The 18,252-nt window shown below is 46.0% G+C and overlaps 1 protein-coding gene across 7 annotated transcripts in view; it reads left to right on the top strand.

Annotated features, from left to right (window-relative positions):
* LOC110148572 (stimulated by retinoic acid gene 6 protein-like) overlaps positions 1-18,042 on the top strand; it is a 41,415-nt gene extending 23,373 nt beyond the window's left edge. For 2 of the 7 annotated variants that reach the window (XM_020910618.2, XM_020910613.2), the window contains 12 exons: positions 1,942-2,070; positions 3,194-3,264; positions 5,555-5,666; positions 8,259-8,406; positions 10,952-11,027; positions 12,587-12,668; positions 12,970-13,018; positions 13,478-13,595; positions 14,654-14,773; positions 15,983-16,146; positions 16,852-16,998; positions 17,671-17,909. In XM_020910618.2, coding sequence (XP_020766277.2) covers positions 1,942-2,070; positions 3,194-3,264; positions 5,555-5,666; positions 8,259-8,406; positions 10,952-11,027; positions 12,587-12,668; positions 12,970-13,018; positions 13,478-13,595; positions 14,654-14,773; positions 15,983-16,146; positions 16,852-16,998; positions 17,671-17,819 — 1,365 coding nt within the window. In that variant the 3' untranslated portion in view covers positions 17,820-17,909. The other 5 variants (XM_020910616.2, XR_011492725.1, XM_020910614.2 and 2 more) reach the window with 5 other exon arrangements.
* Positions 18,043-18,252: the final 210 nt, after the last annotated feature.

Raw genomic sequence — 18,252 nt, 5'->3', positions numbered from 1 at the left:
CTGTAAAATGGGACAAGTGGACTAGATGTGCCGCTTATTGCTTTGCCAGGCATTGTCTACCCCAGAATCATAGGAAGCTGGTTTATCTGTTCAGCCCTATATCCAGGAAAGTAAGCAAGATGAAAGAGAGGTATCATGCTGCACCCAGAAGGCTTACTAGGAGGTGAGAGGAGTTCAAGGAGGCCACCTGGGCCAGGAGCCCATGGGAGCCTTGCCAAAGCCTTTCCTGGGCTTCAGTAATTGTGGAGGATTAAGGGGTATGATAAAGAGAGTCTGGGGGGAACCAGATTAAAAAATGAGGTGTGTAGGTCAGACCTTCCCTCTGCATCTCTCTGCCAGGATTGAGGGTATTCTGGTGGATCTCTGTCCCAAAAGAAGCCCTTCTTCACTCTGCTCACAGTGCCTGAGGTTCCCGAGCACAGCTATTTTCTTTGGAGTCTTGGAGAACTTTCAGTCTTCCAGAAGTTCTCTTGTAATTCAAAATATTCATGGTTAATTGGAGGAGACAGCAGGGTCTTACTTCTGTGCTCAGAATCTCTAACACCAAGAACTGCTACGTGTCAGGCATTGTTCGAGACTCAGTCCCAATCACTAACTGGAGAATTCTCAAGATACTCGGCAGCCACTGTGTTAGTGCCATTCATTCCCGGTTCGTTGGTAGGAAAGTAAGGCTCAGGGGCTGACATGGCTTAATAATTAACAATCATGGGACTGAAATCCAGACTAAGGAAGTAATAAAGACCTGGGGTCATGTTTTCAAATGTATTTATGGAAACATTGTTTATAAAAATGAGACATTGGAAAGAGTCTAAATTGTCAAGTTCTAAGGGGAAATTTAGATAAAATTTGTGTGCTATGTGCTAAGTGGCTCAGTCGTGTCTGACTCTTTGCGACCCCGTGGACTGTAGCTCACCAGGCTCCTCTGTCCATGGAATTCTCTGGGCCAGAACACTGGAGTGGATAGCCAGTCCCTTCTGCAGGGGATCTTCCCAACCCAGGGATCGAACCTGGGTCTCCTGCATTGCAGGCAGATTCTTTACCATTCTTTACCAGGGAAGCCCAGATATAGCTCTACGGATATAGATAATAATAAAGATGCTGAAATGTTATTACTGCAATGACTGTGTCTCAGATAGAAGCATGCGCTGGAAGATGAACACATGAGCCCCTGCATCTCGGAATGTGTCTCACCCCACCCTAACATCCCTGCATCAAAACTCTGATTTCCCGAGGGTGGAAGGAATACTCTGGAAACATAAAAAAAGGAAGCTAACCTATAAATTATGAAAGATAAGCAGCAATATTATTTATCTTAAAACAGTGAAAAAAATTTTTATCAAAATGAAGCCAATAACATAAAAACCATGAGCACCATTCTGAGAGGCCTGTTCCTCTTGGGAGCTTGTGATGCTCCCAGCATGATGACACTCACAGGCCCTCCTCCCTTCTTTCCTCCTCCCTCTCTCTCTCCTGCCCCGTGCCCGCTCCCTCTTCCTCCTCTTTCTCCCCCTTCCTCTCTCTCCTGTGTTTTTCCAAAAGGAACATTTTGCACACAGTCAGGGGAACTCCCTGGCATCCCGTGGTTGGGGCTCTGCGCTTGCACCGCAGGTGGCGCAGGTTCAATCCCTCTGGGGAGCTAAGATCCTGTAAGCCATGCTGTCCACCAAAAATATATGCAATCGGCAGAAACCCATGAAAACCCTCTGTAGAAAATTAAACGGGGGCCCAAGACTCAAGTCCAGGGCTGCTGGACTCCAAATCTACTGCTTGTTCTGATGAAGTGGGGGGGGGGGGGGGGTAGGGCTTGGCTGCTGACCTCCAAGCTCTGAGAGAGGGGCCCGGGTGGGAGCAGGCTGGGGCGGGCAGGGTCCTGTGCACAACCTCCCAGTGGCCCCCCTCGGCCCTCCCCGGAGCCCATGCCCCCGTCTGCTTCTGCTGCAGTTCGTGGGGAGTTACGAGACCGTCATGTTCTACTGGCCCTCGCTGCTCTGCCTGGCCTTCCTGCTGGGCCGCTTCCTGCACATATTTGCCAAATCTCTGAGGGTCCACCTGGGCTGGGAGCTCCAGACGGTGAGTACTAAGTAAAAATACTACGTGTGTCCCAACAGGCTAAGTTCCCCTAGCAGCCCTGTGCTGTCGGTACTATTACTTTCCCCTCTCTATTAGGAAACTTGGGCCTGGAGACATCAGTTGCATTGTCCAAGGTCAATAGCTAGTCTGTAGCAGAGACAGAACTGGAACCCAGAGAGTTTGGTCACTGAGGCTCTATCTTACCCCTTATGCTTCTTCTTCTAGTTCCTTGAGCTAAAAAGTTAGGTTGTTTGTATGAGATCTTTCTTCTTTTCTTCATATAAGTATTTACTGCTATATACTTCCTCTTAGAACTGCTTTTGCTGCATCCCACAAGTTTTTATATGTTGCATTTCTATTTTCACTTGCTTCAAGGTAATTTTTTATTTCCCTTTTGACTTTTTTATTTGATCCATTGGTTGCTCAAGAGTGTACTGTTTGTGAATTTTCCTCCTATTATCAGTGTCTCACATTTTGTGGTCAGAAATTATGCCTGGTATGATTACAACCTTCTTAAATTTAAGTCTTATTTGTGGCCACACATGTGCTCTATCCCAGAAAATGTTTGTGAAAAGAATATGTGTTCTGCTGGTGTTACATGGAAGGTTCTGTAAGTGTCCGTGTGGTCCATTTGGTCTATAGTGTTGTTCAAGTCAGTTGTTCCCTTGTTGATTTTCTGACTGGATTATCTATCCATTGTTGAGAGTGTGGTATAGAAGTCCCTTACTGTGTTGCTGAAATAAGCAAGAGAAATTCCTTTTCATAAAAAATAAAAACACTGGGATGTGGAGCACTTCATTCCTGAAATCGTATTTTGAACTATGATGAGAAATCACCAAATATCAAGAGGAAATCAACTCCACAAAACAAAAGCTGCTCTAAGCAGGAAACAGAAGAGTCCGGGAAGGTCAGGCCTCTAGCATTTCTTGAAAGCAAGTCCTAGGTAAACAGGAAATGGGACACTATTGTCTCTTTAACAAATGACAGGTGTCTGGGAATGGTTCAATTGAAAATAGCCAAGGTTTACCCCAAATCCTGGCCTTCATGGCAGTAATCCTTCAGAGAGACCAAAACACTAATAAGACTTTCTGAGCCAAAGCATCAACCTCTTCTTTTCTCACAGGAAGAGAAACCTTTCCTGGAAGCTCACCAGGCCGAGCACGTCAGGCAGCTCCTGCGGACGCGCCCCCGTCAGTAAGCACCGCTGTTTGCCCTCTGTGTTTGCACAGAGGCTGACGGGTTCTGGCCCGTCAGAGACCTGCAGATGACTGGAGGGCACTATTTCAGGGGCCGCTTGTTTGTTAATAACAGAAACTCAATTCAGACGGGTGTAAAGAGAAAAAGAAAAGTGATGGCTTTACCTAGTTAAAAAGTCTAGAGGTCACAGTGTCAGACACAGATGGATCCAGGGCTTTGATTGATGTTCTCAGAACTAGGTCTCTCTGCCTCATCTCTCTGCTTTGTTGTCCAGTCACGGAGTCATGTCTGACTCTTTGTGACCCCATGGACTGCAGCACGCCAGGCTTCCCTGTCCTTTACTATCTCCAGGAGCTTACTCAAACTCATGTCTGTTGAGTTGTTGATGCCACCCAACCATCTCATCCTCTGTCATCCCCTTCTCCTCCTGCCCTCAATTTTTCCCAGCATCAGGGTCTTTTCCAGTGAGTCGGCTCTTTACATCAGGTGGCCAAAGTATTGGAGCTTCAACTTCAGCATCAGTCCTTCCAATGAATGTTCAGGACTGATTTCCTTTAGGATTGACTGGTTTGATCTCCTTGAAGTCCAAGGGACTCTCAAGAGTCTTCTCCAGAACCACAGTTCAAATGCATGAATTCTCAGCGCTCAGCCTTCTTCATGGTCCAACTCTCACATCCACACACGACTACTAGAAAAACCATAGCTTGGCTATACAGTCCTTTGTTGGCAAAATGATCTCTCTGCTTTTTAATACACTGGCTTGGTTTGTCAAAGCTTTTATTTCAAGGAGGAAGTGTCTTTTAATTTCATGGCTGCAGTCACCATCTGCAGTGATTTTGGAGCCCAAGAATATAAAATCTGTACTGTTTCCACTTTTTCACCATCTATTTGCCATGGAGTGATGAGAATTGATCTTCGTTTTTTGAATGTTGAGTTTTAAGCCAGCTTTTCATTCTTCTCTTTCACTTTAATCAAGAGACCAGAATCGCTAAGCTTTTACCCTTCTGGCTTAAGTTCACAGAAAAGAGTGTTTTCTTTCAAGTAATTCTAAAAAAATTCCCATGAATGTGTTTCATTGGATCAAGTTGGACCACATGCCATACCAGAAACAATTACTATGAGTAGGTGATTGGCGTAAACTGATTGTTAAACCAGAGTCAGGGGCTTCCCAGGTAGCGCCAGTGGTAAAGAGCCTGCCTGCAAATGCAGGAGACATAAAAGACCCAGGTTCAATCCCCGGGCTAGGAAGATCCCCTGAAGGAGGGCACAGCAACCCACTCCAGTATTCTTGCCTGGAGAAGAATCCCATGAACAGGGGAGCCTGGCGGGCTGCAGTCCATGGGGTTCCAAAGTTGGATTTGACGGAAGTGACTTAGCATGCACACATGCAACCTGGGGTCACATGTTCACCACTGGAACTAGGAAGTGGTTCAGCCTCACTTGGCCACCAGGACTGATGGTAGGGACGAGTACAGACCCAGGGACGAACTGAGGTGCTGTTACCAGTAGCAGAGGACAGAGCTCTTGGCCAGGAAAAAGCACCTGTCTTCAGTGATCATTCGGGTTACCTACCCCTGCCACTGCTGCTGTGTACACGGAGACATTTCCCGGAGAAGGCATATGTCTAATCCAAGGTCCCACAGTTGCAAAGCTAATTCTTTGGTTAGAAATATAGTTGGCAACATGTAGCAGAAAATGCAAAACAATCATGGCATAAACAAGAGAGAGATTTCTTTCTTTCTCATATAAAAGAATTCTGGAAGCAGGCAGTCTATCCTTACCCTGGACTGCCCATCATGGCAGTTTACACATCATCTGTCTTTCTCCTCTGATAACTTCGTGGGTTGCTCTCATGAAGTCTGTCTGTGGTCCAGAATAGATGCTGAAGCTCCAAGCTGGACCAGCCACCAGGTCTGCCCTTCAGATGGCAGGCATGGGAAATGAGTAAAGACAGAGGAGGCCCTCCCAGCTGTCACTTCCACCTGGCCAGCCTCTCCAAGTCCCACCCCACACCTCCGTTCATGTCTCATTGGCCTGTTTAGTCTTGGCCACTCTTAGCTGTAAGAAAGGTCAAGAACTACAGCCTTCTATCTAGTAAATTGCTGTACTGAATAAAAGCGAGTCCCTATTCTGAAGAATAAGGGGAGGATGACAACTGTGGAATCTTCCAGTGCTCTTTCTCTTCACTAAACTCTAAGATCAAGAGGAAATGACATTATTTTCAGAAGAATCAGGCATTTGTTTAACAATCACAACCTGTCTTCTCTTGATGTTTATTCATTCACAGAGAAAGAAATAAGTCTTGGTTCCAAACCAGGATATATGAGTGGGACCCCTACTTTCAGTTCCCAAGCAGGATGATTGGAACCATTGTGTTGGCTTTCATCTGCCTGTACCTTGTAAGTAGAGCTAAGCAAACCCTTTTGTATTTTATAAATGGGGTGGGGACAGGATAGGGTTGTTCTTTAAAAGCTGAGTCAAAACTGGGTATCTGTAAATCAAAGAAGTACAATGGTTTGACCCTACCATTTTGACTCTAAGGACACTTTTGCTCATGTGGTGAATATTAGTAATAAATATAATTGAATTATTTATGGAGACTTCCGGTTGCCAATTCCACATGTAAAGAGCTTACAAGATGCCACTCCATCTTAAAAACAAGTACAAATCTGAACAAACTGAAGAATCAACAATTCTTCTAAAATCCCTAAGAGCAGGGAGGTCATGGGGCAAAGCTTTGCCCCTAAAACTGAAGAGACAGACAAGATCATGGCAGAATGGAGCAGAAAACATATGGCAACCAGTGCCAAGGTAAGAAAATCTGAATTGTAGTTGATGCCATCAACCAATTGGATATTTTGGAAATCCAAACACTACTTCATCAACAATAGCAGAATGCATATTCTTCTCAAGAATAAATGGAAAATTCAAAAAGATACACTATATCTTGAACCATAAAACACACTTAAATGTAAAAGAATAAAATCACATGATATCTGCTCGCAAATAAAAATGGAATTAAATTAAAAACCAATAACAGAAAGATAACTGGAAAATCCCCCAGGAGTAGATATCAAAACAACAGACTTCTAAGTAACATATGAGCCAAAGAAAAAAAATCAAGGCAAGTTAGCAACATTTTGAAAAAGGAGAACACACGTTATCGAAGCTTGTGGCAGGTGGCAAAAGCAGCTGTTGTTGTCACTGTTGTGAAGCTGCTCGGTCGCGTCCGGCTCCTGTGACTCCAGGACTATAGCCTGCGAGACTCCTCTGTCCATGGGATTTCTCAGACAATACTGGAGTGGGTTGCCATTTCCTTCTCCAGGGGATCTTCCCACCTCAGGGATTGAACACGGGTCTCCTGCATTAGCCATGGATTCTTTACCACTGAGCCACCAGGGAAGCCCAGCAAAAGCAGTGATTAAAAAGAAATTTGTAGCATTGAATGTATTTATTAGAAATGAAGAAAGATCTAAAATCAACCATCTAAGCTTTCACATTAGGAAACAAACAAAAAAGAGCAAATTAAAATGCAAAGTAAGCAGAAAAATAGATGTATTATAATAAAAAGCAGAGCAGAAACTTATGAAATTGAAAACAAGAAATCAATAAAGCACAAAATCAAAGCATTTCATGTGGTCAGAGCTAAGTGAGGTAGAATGTCCAAGTCAAAAGCAGAATCAAAGTAGAGAAACCAAAATGGCCAAATTGTCTTCTGTTCATTTTAAATGTATGAGGATGATACCTATTTAAACTAGTCCTGTGATAACTTTTAGGTGAATGTGTTAGGTTATGATGAGGTACTGCATAAAACCCCATACTTCAGTGAAAACACTGTGTGTATGTATGTATTTATTTATTTATTGCCCACTTAACAATGTTGAGTGGGTGTTCAGGTTTGGGAGGCAGCAGTCTCTTATGTTGTCCCATAACTAGTTTCTCCATTATGTACCTTCATCATCCCTGAGAATCCTCACCCCCTGCATCCAGTCAGCAGAAGGAGAAAGTATGTGGGAAAATGCAATGGGAGGCTTCAAAGGCCATGTGGACCCAGCACACGTTCCTTCCACTGTTTCTCCATTGGTGAGGTCCTTGTCATGTGGCCATGTCTAACTCAAGGGAGGCTGGGAAATGTAGTCCAGCCTTGTGGCCAAAGAAGGGCAGAATGGATTTTAATGGACCACTGACTTGAGTTCTCTGCAGCAGTGAGTAAGTCACCTGATGTTATTGTGTCCATTACATCTTTACTAGTTGTCTACTCCATTCCAAGTGCCATGTTAAGACCTGGAAGAGAGAAGAAGGCTGATTCAGCAGCTCTTGGCCTGGGAGTAGCCCATGGTCTAAGAGAAGATAAGATACGATATGCAGTACTGCCATCTAAACAGAGGAAAAGAAAAGATGAAAGTGTTCTGGAAGTTTAGTAAATTACTCTGGATGGAGAAGCTGTCTGACAATAGTAGCATTTGAGCTCCCCATTCAGAGATAAATTCAGCTGATGAAGTAAAATGGCATCAGGAACTCCAGAAGCAATGGCATGATGATCAAGGGCATGATGGCAGGATGGCAAGATGATAGGAGAGGAGCAAGCTTGTCATGCATACAGGAAACAGCACCTCCTCCAACTTGGTCATTGCCAAAATGCAAAAAGGAGAACAGTGAGAAATGTCTGGAATTGTCCATAAAGTCACCCCTTATTCAAAGTTAGGCATTCATGTCACTCTGATTGAAGTAATGTTTGAAGAGTTTCTTGAGCCCTTTTGGGATTTACTTTTTTGTATGCTATTTTGTGAAGAACAGAGTTTGGACTGACTCCTGTCTCCAAAGCAGTTACAATCCCATTCATGTCAGTAAAGCAAGTGTCCAGAGTCTATTTCAGTTGAGTTTTGAGCTTCAAAGAGTTTGACCTCAAAACCAAAGAATGACCCCCTATATTATTCATATAATGAGCAGGACTCAGGTGAGACCTTGAAACACTTACTCTGTGTCCCCAGTTCATTGTTATCGAGTTCTGCGTGTTCGTGTATGTGAGAGATGCGCTGGATGTGTTTGAAGGTGAACTGGAGAGCTACATCACCTCCATGAACCAGACAGGGACACCAGCCCTCCTGCAGGTGAAAGAGCTGATTAACATCAGCAAAGGTAAAGCCACATTCCACCTTTGTTTCTGCCATTTCTGTATGGAACAGAGAGGGGCTTGTTACTGGTGGTGGGTGCACACCTATAGTAACTATTACTGCTAGTCTTCATATTATCTGCGTTTCACTTACTCTATGCCTCCCTGGATTGCCTTGAAGAAAAAAGGGGTCAAGACACAGGCCATTTTATTACAATTTATTTGGGGCTGCATTGAACATGCCTTGAGAATGTTCTCATCTTAAATAGCTTATCTTTTTTTGGTGTCAGTGGAAACAATTAAATCATCATCTATTTTTCACTTTGGAAAAGATAAAACAAAGTTTTGACTATTATTATATGAAAAGTTTACTCATATCATTCAAATTTAATTTATTCTTAGTTCAGGTTACTGTAACAAGTTACCATAGACTGTGTGGTATAAACAACCAACGTTTATTTCTCACAGTTCTGGAGACTGGAAAGTTGAAGGTGCTAGCAGATCTGGTGTCTCGGGAGAGCTGCTTCCTGACTTGCAGATGGCCACCTTCTCTTTGTGTCCTCACATACTGGGTGGAGAATAGGGAGAGGAAGCAAATTCCCTCATGTCTCTTCTTTTAAGGGCACTAATTCCATCATGAGGGCTCCACCCTCACAGTCTAATCACCTCCCAAAGTCTCCATCTCCAAATACCATCACATCATGGGTTAGAGTTTCAACACATGAATCCTTTTGGGTGGAGGGACACATATTTATTGAAGGCATATTTCTTCCCCATTAAACTGTCAAGACAATTAATACTTTTCATACCTGTTGAAAATTTATTGACAATGGGGTTTTACTTATGGATTTTCCGTTTATTTCCATTTATCTACTTGTCTATCTTTACAGATATACCACAGTCTTATTACTGTAGATTTATAGTAAGATTGAAATCAAGAAATATGAGCCATGCAATTTTGTTCTTCTTTTTCAAGGTTGGATAGCCTATTCTGGGTCCCTTCATTTTTATATGAATTTTAGGATTAGCTTGTCAATTCATACAGAAAAGGCTTTGGACATTTTGGGGGGTTGGTTTGAATTTGTAGGTCAATTTAGGGAGTATTGCCATGTTCATAAAGAATATCATATATATAAAAGTGATATGTTTTTCCATTATTTTAGGTCTTCTTTAATTTCAATAATCTTTTGTAGTTTTCAGTGTACAAGTAAGTTGTACACTTTTTTTTTTGTGGAAAGCTGGGATTTTCTTTTTTTTTTTTCCATTTATTTTTATTAGTTGGAGGCTAATTACTTTACATCATTACAGTAGTTTTTGTCATACATTGAAATGAATTAGCCATGGATTTACATGTATTCCCCATCCAAGTCCCCCCTCCCACCTCCCTCTCCACCCGATCCCTCTGGGTCTTCCCAGTGCACCAGGCCCGAGCACTTGTCTCATACACCCAACCTGGGCTGGTGATCTGTTTCACCCTAGATAATATACATGTTTCAATGCTGTTCTCTTGAAACACCCCACCCTCGCCTTCTCCCTGTACGCTTCTTTTACTAAATTTATTCTTAAGTATTTTATTCTTTGTGATACTATTTCAAATGCAGTTGTTTCTTACTTCATCTTCAGATTACACATTGCTAGTGTACAGTGATGAATTGATTTTTATATATGGTCTTGTGTCTTACAACCTTTCAAACTCATTTATTAATCATTTTACTTTTGTTTGCTTATTCCCTAGGATTTTCTATACATAGGAACATGTCATTGGTGAATAGAGATAGTTTTATTTCTTCTTTTGTAGTCTAGATGCATTTTCTTGCCTAATTGCCCTGACTAGACCCTTCAGTACAACGTTGAATGTAATTGGCGAGAGCGGACACTGATTTTCTCATTCTTGAACCTAAGGGGAAAGCAGTTTTTCACCAATTAAGTATGATGTCAGCTGCGGGGGTTTTACAGACGCTTTTTATCCGATTGAGGAAATGCCCTTCCATTTCTAGTTTATTCAGTGATTTTATTATAAAGAGGTATTGGATTCTTTCAAATGCTTTTTCTGAACCTACTGAGAATCTGCTTGTACAGAAACTTTTACTTCCTCTGTCTTTCTCCATCCCTCTCTCACAAGCACCCAGAGTCACTCTGAAAGCAAGTTGGATACGAAATACTAAAAACTTACTAAAAGGTGGATGAATGGAATAGTCAAGACCTTCATTCCAGTTACTGCTGCCCATGGTGGCTCTGAACTGGGGTTGGGTAACCCCCTCCCCCAAAAGTGGTGATTAGAAGTTTGAGTATAAATGATGTTTTACAAGGCTGGAGGCTTGTTTCTATTATGCATTGTAGATTGAAAATATTAATACCAAAGGAAAAGTTTATAAACACACAGGAAATAAAGGATATCGAGGGCATATCGCTAAAATGAAACAGAAATAAGCAAAACTTTAGTTGCCCAAGAGGTATATTAAAGGAAACACAATATATTTTGCCCAAACATTTCTGTTGTGACTTTCTGCATTTTAAAAATTGTTTCTGGTTCATCTTCTGAGGTCACTCGTGTCACCTCTTCTATTTCAGAAGTCTGGGTGGTGACTATTTTGCCTGCCTCCCTCACATGTGTGAGCTACCTGTTCCACATCTTGGCTTGTTACAGGTAACGGGGTTCTGGGAGGCATTTGTGTGTCTTCAGGCAGGAAACTGGTTGACAGATTTTTTTTCTCAGAATTCCCAAGCAGTGTCAGTCATTCCCAAATTGGGAACAGCAGTGTATACAGGGTTTGGGGAAACCACACCTAAACAAAACCAAACAAAATAGCATTTGATTTAAGCTTCTACTATCAATTTGACATTGTGATTAGAGTCTTCTTTTGGTCTTCAGCAAAACCCTAAGCAGTACTTTCATCTCCATGTTCACTGCTGAGCAGGCAAGACTCAACAAAACAACTTTGTTGCTGTTACCCAGTTGCTAAGTCATGTCCAACCCTTTGCAACTCCATGGACAGGCTTCCCTGTCCATTACCATCTCCCGGAGTTTGCTCAAATTTATGTCCATTGAGTCAGTGATGCTAGCCAACCATCTCATCTTCTGTTGGCCCCTTCTCCTTCCCTCAATCTTTCCCAGCATCAAGGTCTTTTCCAACGAGTCAGCTCTTTGCATCAGGTGGCCAAAGTATTGGAGCTTCAGCTTCAGCATCAGTTCTTCCAATGAATATTCAGGGTTGATTTCCTTTAGGATTAACTGGTTTGATCTATTTTCTGTCCAAGGGGCTCTCAGAAGTCTTCTCCAGCACCACAGTTCTTTAGCCAGTCTATTAGCAGATGACCATGTCTTCTGGCTTCTTCTAACCTTATCATCTCTTGTACACTTCGTGTCTCTGCTGGGTGTCAGACCTGCCCTGCTCTCCAGGACTAACCACAGTGGGTTCCCAGCAGGTGACTCTGGCTCCAGGGGACCCCACAGGAGGTTGGATCGAGGGGAGCAGGTGCATCGTCTCAAGAACACAAGTCAGGAGGAGGGGATGGCCTTCAGCATTCGCATGCCAATAGGAGTTGAATCTAGGTCTCTATTGCTTCTCTTTCTCCCCATTTCTCTGCCTCTGTCTCTGCCTCTCTCTCTGTCTCACTGTCTGTCTCAGTCTCTAGTTCACAGTCACCCACTCACTCACCGGAAGCCCAGGGCCAGTTCTCACCCCTCCAGAGCATCCTGCCTTTACATCCTCCCCATCTGGCTGCCCAAAGGGTGAGTCTCTTGCAGATGGCATCTAAGTGAAGACTCTCCTGACACAAAGAGGCCCCAGCTCTCCATCCAAGCCTTGCCTCGCTCCTTTGACTATAGTTTAAAAATAGTGAATATGTGAAAGCTGCTAAGAGAGTAGATTAAAAGTTCTCATCACAAGGAAAAGTTTTTTTTAACTGTGTGCAGTGACAGATGTTAACAAGACACTATCATCATTTCACAATATATACAAATATCAAATTATATTGTACACCTGAAATAAGGTCATGCTATATGTCAATTGCATCTCAACTTTTAAAAAGTATTTTAAAAAGATTTCAAGGCTGATTAGAACCATCTCAAGAGCTGTGGTCAATACAGGGGAGCTGAGCTGCCTGCCATCTCCCTCCACAGGCCTTTCTGTTTACATCTGTTGAGCTCTAAGTACGTAAGGAGCCCGGGTCATGAGCATTACTAATCTCCCTCTCTCTCTCTAGAAAGCACATCAAGAGGTTGTGGGCAGGGGATAAACACTTTCTTCCTCTGAAGTTTCATAATCCTTCCTCGTCTGAGAGCGTGGTAAGTCTACAGCAGTCTCTCCCTGCTCTCCTGCCCCTCAGACAGGGCTGGCATGCTGGGGAAGGAAGAGCCCTGGGCTGGGGCTGTCCAGAGCCCTCAATTTTAGTATAGGCTCCGCTGCTGGGTGACTTGGGACAGCCACTGTCCCCATCTGGCCTCATCTGTAAAATGAGGACGATCATGACACCTGCCTTGGTAGCTTGGCGGGTGACCCTCAAATGAGACAGTGATGCTGGACAGATGTGTTAGAGGTAATCAAGGTGTCTCCCTTCTCAGACCTTTTTTTCTATCGAAATCTCAGGTGGCCATTGCAAGGTACTCTGGCTGGCAGATAGCCTATATTCTGTGGGGTAAGTGCCATCACATGACCCATTCAATTTGAGACACGTTCCTGGGTACCTGCAGAGTCCCGGCCGTGGGCAGGGAGGAGGGACGTGGGGCAGAAGCAGCCCAGCTCTTCCTCGAGGGACCTTCGGGAAGGTCAGGAAGGGGTGAGGAGCACACGTTCATATAGGTCACCATTGCCACCTGTCCTGGCATGTACGCTCAGCGTGGTGGTGACCCAGGGGAGGAAGTGACTATCCACACCTAGGGCAGGGTGCCAAGCCTTCCTAATGGAGTTGACGCTTGAACTGACCTGGCAGGGTGAGCAGAAGGTCGGTGGTCATGCCAGGCAGAAGAAACAGCATAAGCAAGAGTGCCAGGACCTTTGGAGGGAGGAGGCTGGCGGGGTGAGGGGCTGGAGGGAGGGACTTGTGTGACTGGATGCTGCAGGGCCTTGAGTGAACCCTGGCTCCCTCGGCCCACAGGCTACCTCATCATCCATGTGATGCAGAGCCTGTGTGGCCTGGCGATCACGTACAGCCTGGTGCTTCCTGTCATCCACCATCAGGCACTGGAAATGCTCCGAGGACTAGGCATCGGGATGTAAGTGCTGGGTGGGCTTCCTGACATCGCCCAGGGCCTGGGAGCTGCTGGGCCCTCCGAGCCGCTGTTCAAAATGTCCCTTCCCGGCTGGGCTCCACCAGTCCCTGGACCCATGCTCTCACCGTGATGGGAGCCTCAGTTTATGAAATGTTCCCACTTGCACTGTTCAGCTCTGTGGGAGGTGTGTGCGCATCCATTGTATCGCTGGGAAGACTGAGGTTCAGGCAGGTGAGTGAGAGAAAGGACTGTTTGGTGGAAGAGAGGGAATCTGAGTTTAGGCTTTAGATCAACTGTGTGAGTTGTAAACTGCCTCTCCAAGCCTCAGTTCACCCATCAGTTCACCCATCAGTTCACCCGTATGGAAAGTAACAGCGAATGCTGACATTACTGAAAATTCACTTTGCAACTTTTCTCTTGAGGACCTTTTGAGTTTGGGACTTACATTAGCTCCTTTTTTTTTGTTCAGATGAGGAACAGAGGCACAGAGAGGCTGAGCAATTTGTCCCAGGAGGGGAGGAGGCAGGATGGGGAGCTGGGCAATCTGAAACCAAAACCTCGTTCAGCCATCAGCCCATGCTGGTGCCGGGGAATGCAAACACAGTCTGTGTGCCCTCGGTGGGGCTTGCTGCTCTGAACTCCTTGGTTCCAGGCTCACCTGGAGCCTCCTATGAGTCTGGGGCAGAGCCTGCCCTGTCCGTTTTTCCATGGCCTTCATGAACTCTTCTGAAAATCCCATTCCTTTCTTTGATTCCTATGCGGCTAAACGACTCAGCCCAGCTGCTATCCCTCAACAAAAGGACCTGTTTTAATCCTGGAGTTCTGGTCTGGAGCCAGAAGGCCTGATGATGCGGCTTTGAGAAAGTCATCTCCCCTTTGTAAGCCTCATTTTTTCTTATCTGCACAGTGGACAAAATTCTCTGTAGGCATCAAGGACGGAGCTCAAGCTACTGTTGGTCTGGTGGGCAGTCAACATCTCTTTCCTCTCTATCACTGGGCATTCCAAGAGTTTGGGAAGAGTGGACAAGGCCACCTCAGCATGGTCTCGCCTTGTGTTTTAGCCTCACCGTATCCATCGTCCTGGGTCTCATGGTCCTGCAGGTATGGATTGCCGCCAGCTTCTTCCTGCAACCAAAGATGGGGACAGATGACAAGCAGAAGCCCCTGGCTCTCAACAACAGGTGAGAGCAGGAAAAGTGGGGCTCGGCAGTCTCGCGCCTTTCTCCTCACCCTTGGCAGGTTCCTGGGTGCACTCTACACTCTGAGAGGGCAAGGGGCAGTGGTTCAGAACTGGGGCCAAAACGCAGGAACCAGACTGCCTGGAGCCAGATCTTGGCTCCACCCCTCATGAGCTATGTGACCCTACTGAACGTCTATGAACCTCTACTTCCTCACTTTACAAATAAGTTTGCATATCTCAGAGAGGTGTTCCGAGGATGAAAGGTATTAAAATATGAACTTAGAACAGTAGTGCCTGTCCCATGGCAATCCTTTCTAGTTCATTCACTCAAAGCTGTTCATCATGGAGGAAGCAACATGGGCACTGAGGATAATGAAATACTCCTCACGATCTGCCTGTGATCTGCTCTTGGTCCACTGGAGTTGACAGACACAGATATTTAGGGACAGTAGTGTCCAAAGGATGTGGAAGCATTACAAGAGAAAGCAAAGAGGAGAGGGAGGGAGGGGAGGAGGGGCTGGGGCGTTCTTTCAGCTGCAGGTGGGATGTTTGAGCTAAAGTAGGTAGGATGGCAGGATTCCTACAGGCAGAGATGAGCAGATGGTGTGGCCGCAGCCCCCACTGTATGGATGCAGGCAGGAAGCCATGAAAGGGCAGGATGTGTTGGAGGAAGAGTGAAAATCCAACACGGTGGCTGTGCGGCGGCCTTAGATGGTGATGGACAGGAAAAGAGCACAGAGTGGCAAGACCAGAAAAGTCCCTCTCGGAGAGGACCCCAGAATTCATCTGCAATATTTGGGTTTCATCCCATAGGCAACAGGAGGCCATGTGGTTAGCTTGCAAACTTTTATCCGGAGGACCTGGAGCAGTTCTAGCTGGGGACAGGTCACCGTTGCAACAGACAGTGGGGAAGCCACACTGCTGTAACCACGAACCAGCGGCAGCCCGTGGGCTTTACAGCCCCGCTCACATTCAGCCTGCCTGCTGCTCAACGTCCTCGCCACTGTCTCTGAGCCGGTCTTCACATCAGCTGTGAAGTGCGGCCTTCCACTAACGGAAGTGGGGACTTCCACGAACGGCACGAGGGCACACGGCTAGGAGGTGGGAGAGGTAGGATGTGACCACAGGTCTGGGAGGGCCCCTGAGCCCACCTGCCTAGCCACCTTCTCATACTGAAGGGTGCTTCCCCTCTGCCTGCTTCCCTTCGCAGGAGAGCGTTCCACAACTTCAACTACTTTCTGTTCTTCTACAACGTGCTGCTGGGCCTGGGCGCCTGCCTGTCCAGGCTCTTCATCAGCTGCATCCTGGGCACGTGGCTGATCGCCCGCATTGATAGGACCATCCTGCAGAGTGGCTACGAGACAGCAGACATGGGTGCGTGGCCCTGCGTCTGGGGAGCGCTGCTCTCGCACTGTTGCGGAAGCTGCCTGCACGTCGGGTTCCAGAGGCCCGCAGTTCATGCTCTTCTCTTGTACTTAGAGCGTATCTTCCCATGGGGGCTATAAAGCTGAATAGAAACAAAACAAAATAAAACTGTTCAGCCCAATGGTCAGATTGCATATTTAACAGATCTTTGAGGCATAATGAAGAGCAGGAAGGGATAGTGGAATTCTATCTTAACAGTTACAAGGTAATTTGTGAATGCAGGCCCTGAAATTTTTGAGAAAACATATCTCAGAATTACTTCTGGTGTTAGTTGCAAGTTTACTTAGTTTAAAAAAAATGGTCTGTTCATTTTGCTCCAAAATCAAACCATTTTTTGTGGAGAAAAAGCAGTTTTTGTCCTCTTTCTGGACCGTGTCTTTTCATTCACTCATTGATTCACGCAGTGTCAGCTGGTTTCTCTATATAAGCCACAGAGGCTCCCGTCACTGTGAACTTCAAATTCCCATGAAATGAACAGGTTAGGGTGTGATCTCTAAGACCCTTTCCAGCTCTTTATACCTCATTTTCTAGATTCACAGTAGAGACACAGACACCATTGGGGAACAAAGTGTAGCTGCAATTATGTCATAAGAAGCAAAACCTAGTCATCCAGGGATGTATATTGCATGGTCTGACTTCCCTTCTGGATTTCAGGGTTCAGTGCATGGATTGGCATGCTCTACGTAGATCATTATCACACCAACCCCGTGCTCGTCAGCTTTTGTCATATCCTGATCACAGGTCACAGGCAGAGGAGGCTACAGCAGACCATCAAATACTGGTGCCTAAATCAGTCAGCAGGTAAGTCTCCTGTGTGAGTCTATACTGGGGCTGGACACCAGGAAACACGTGCCTTCATCCTTCCCTGGGATCCCCGAGATGTCCCGCATTCCTCCTTCTCTGCCCATCTTCCTCCGCTTTCTGTGCCCTGGGAGCCCTTCTACCAGGAGAGCAGAAGGCTTCACCCCCAGCCAGTCTGGCTGTGGGACCCGAGGCCTTGTTCCCACTAATCTGGTTTCTCCACTGTTTCTGGAAGTGAACTCTGCTGCCTGAGTCCTTCAATCAGCCATTTGTCTGAGACTCCTCCACAGCTCAGGCAGCAAGCCGGATGCCCTCCACAATGGTGTGCAGTGTTGCTTAAACTCCCCCATTCCTTACCACAAGCTCTCTCTCGGCTGCCACCTCTATCATTCTGCTCTGCCTTCCCCTGGGAAGCCCTCCCGTTAGCCTTGTTCTGCCTACGGACACTCAGCACTGATCTGGACTGTTTTCATCGCTGATCCCAACATCGCAGATACCCAGATCTGCGGAACAAACTCTCATCCCTCCAGCCGTCCTCATGTCCCCGGGAATCCTGGTCCGGCTCCTTGCTCCACACCTCACTCCTCCTGGGCAGCCTTCCCTGTGGCCTCTGAGCGGGACAGAGACAAGCTGCCCGCTCCTCCCAGTCCACCGGCTCTGACTCTGTTCCAGGTCCCCGCATCTCCGCGAGGTCCAGGACGAGGTGGCTGCTGCTGCAGACCCTGATCAACAACCCCGAACTGGTCAGACTCAGAAAATCCAGGCCAGGTCTTGGCTCCCAGGAGCTTACCCAGGTTCTGTTGACGTGCTCGGAGAGCTGACACTGACCTCCCACACCGCTGCATGGTTGTTCCAGGACGACTGCCCAGGAGAAGGCCCAGGCTACTCAGCAGCTGTCCCCCGCAGCGGAATAGGCCGCCCTGCCACTGTCCATCGCAGACTGGCCGCTCGTGGGGTGGCACTGGGCTGAACAGTGATGTCTCAGGTCTAAGTCACTCCCTTGGGAATGAGATCAAGAATAAAAGAGAATTTCTGTTGAACAAACTTTGTCCAATAATGATGTCCACTACCCCTGGTTAGAAGGCAGCCTTGGGGAGTTCTATATTGAGGTGCACTGGGCAGAGCTTCATGTCACTGACAAAGCTGGTATAAAAGTCTATATCAGGAGAGTTTAACTGTTTGATGCAATTCCTCTCTGGGACAAAGTGCGGCCTTAATCCAGCAGGGTCCTTGTTGCTTCCTCCTTCCTAGATT

This window comes from Odocoileus virginianus, chromosome 18, assembly GCF_023699985.2.
Source record: "Odocoileus virginianus isolate 20LAN1187 ecotype Illinois chromosome 18, Ovbor_1.2, whole genome shotgun sequence".
NCBI classification, from domain to species: domain Eukaryota; kingdom Metazoa; phylum Chordata; class Mammalia; order Artiodactyla; family Cervidae; genus Odocoileus; species Odocoileus virginianus.
Note: the sequence above shows the minus strand (reverse complement) of the source record. Positions and strands in the feature narration are given on the sequence as shown.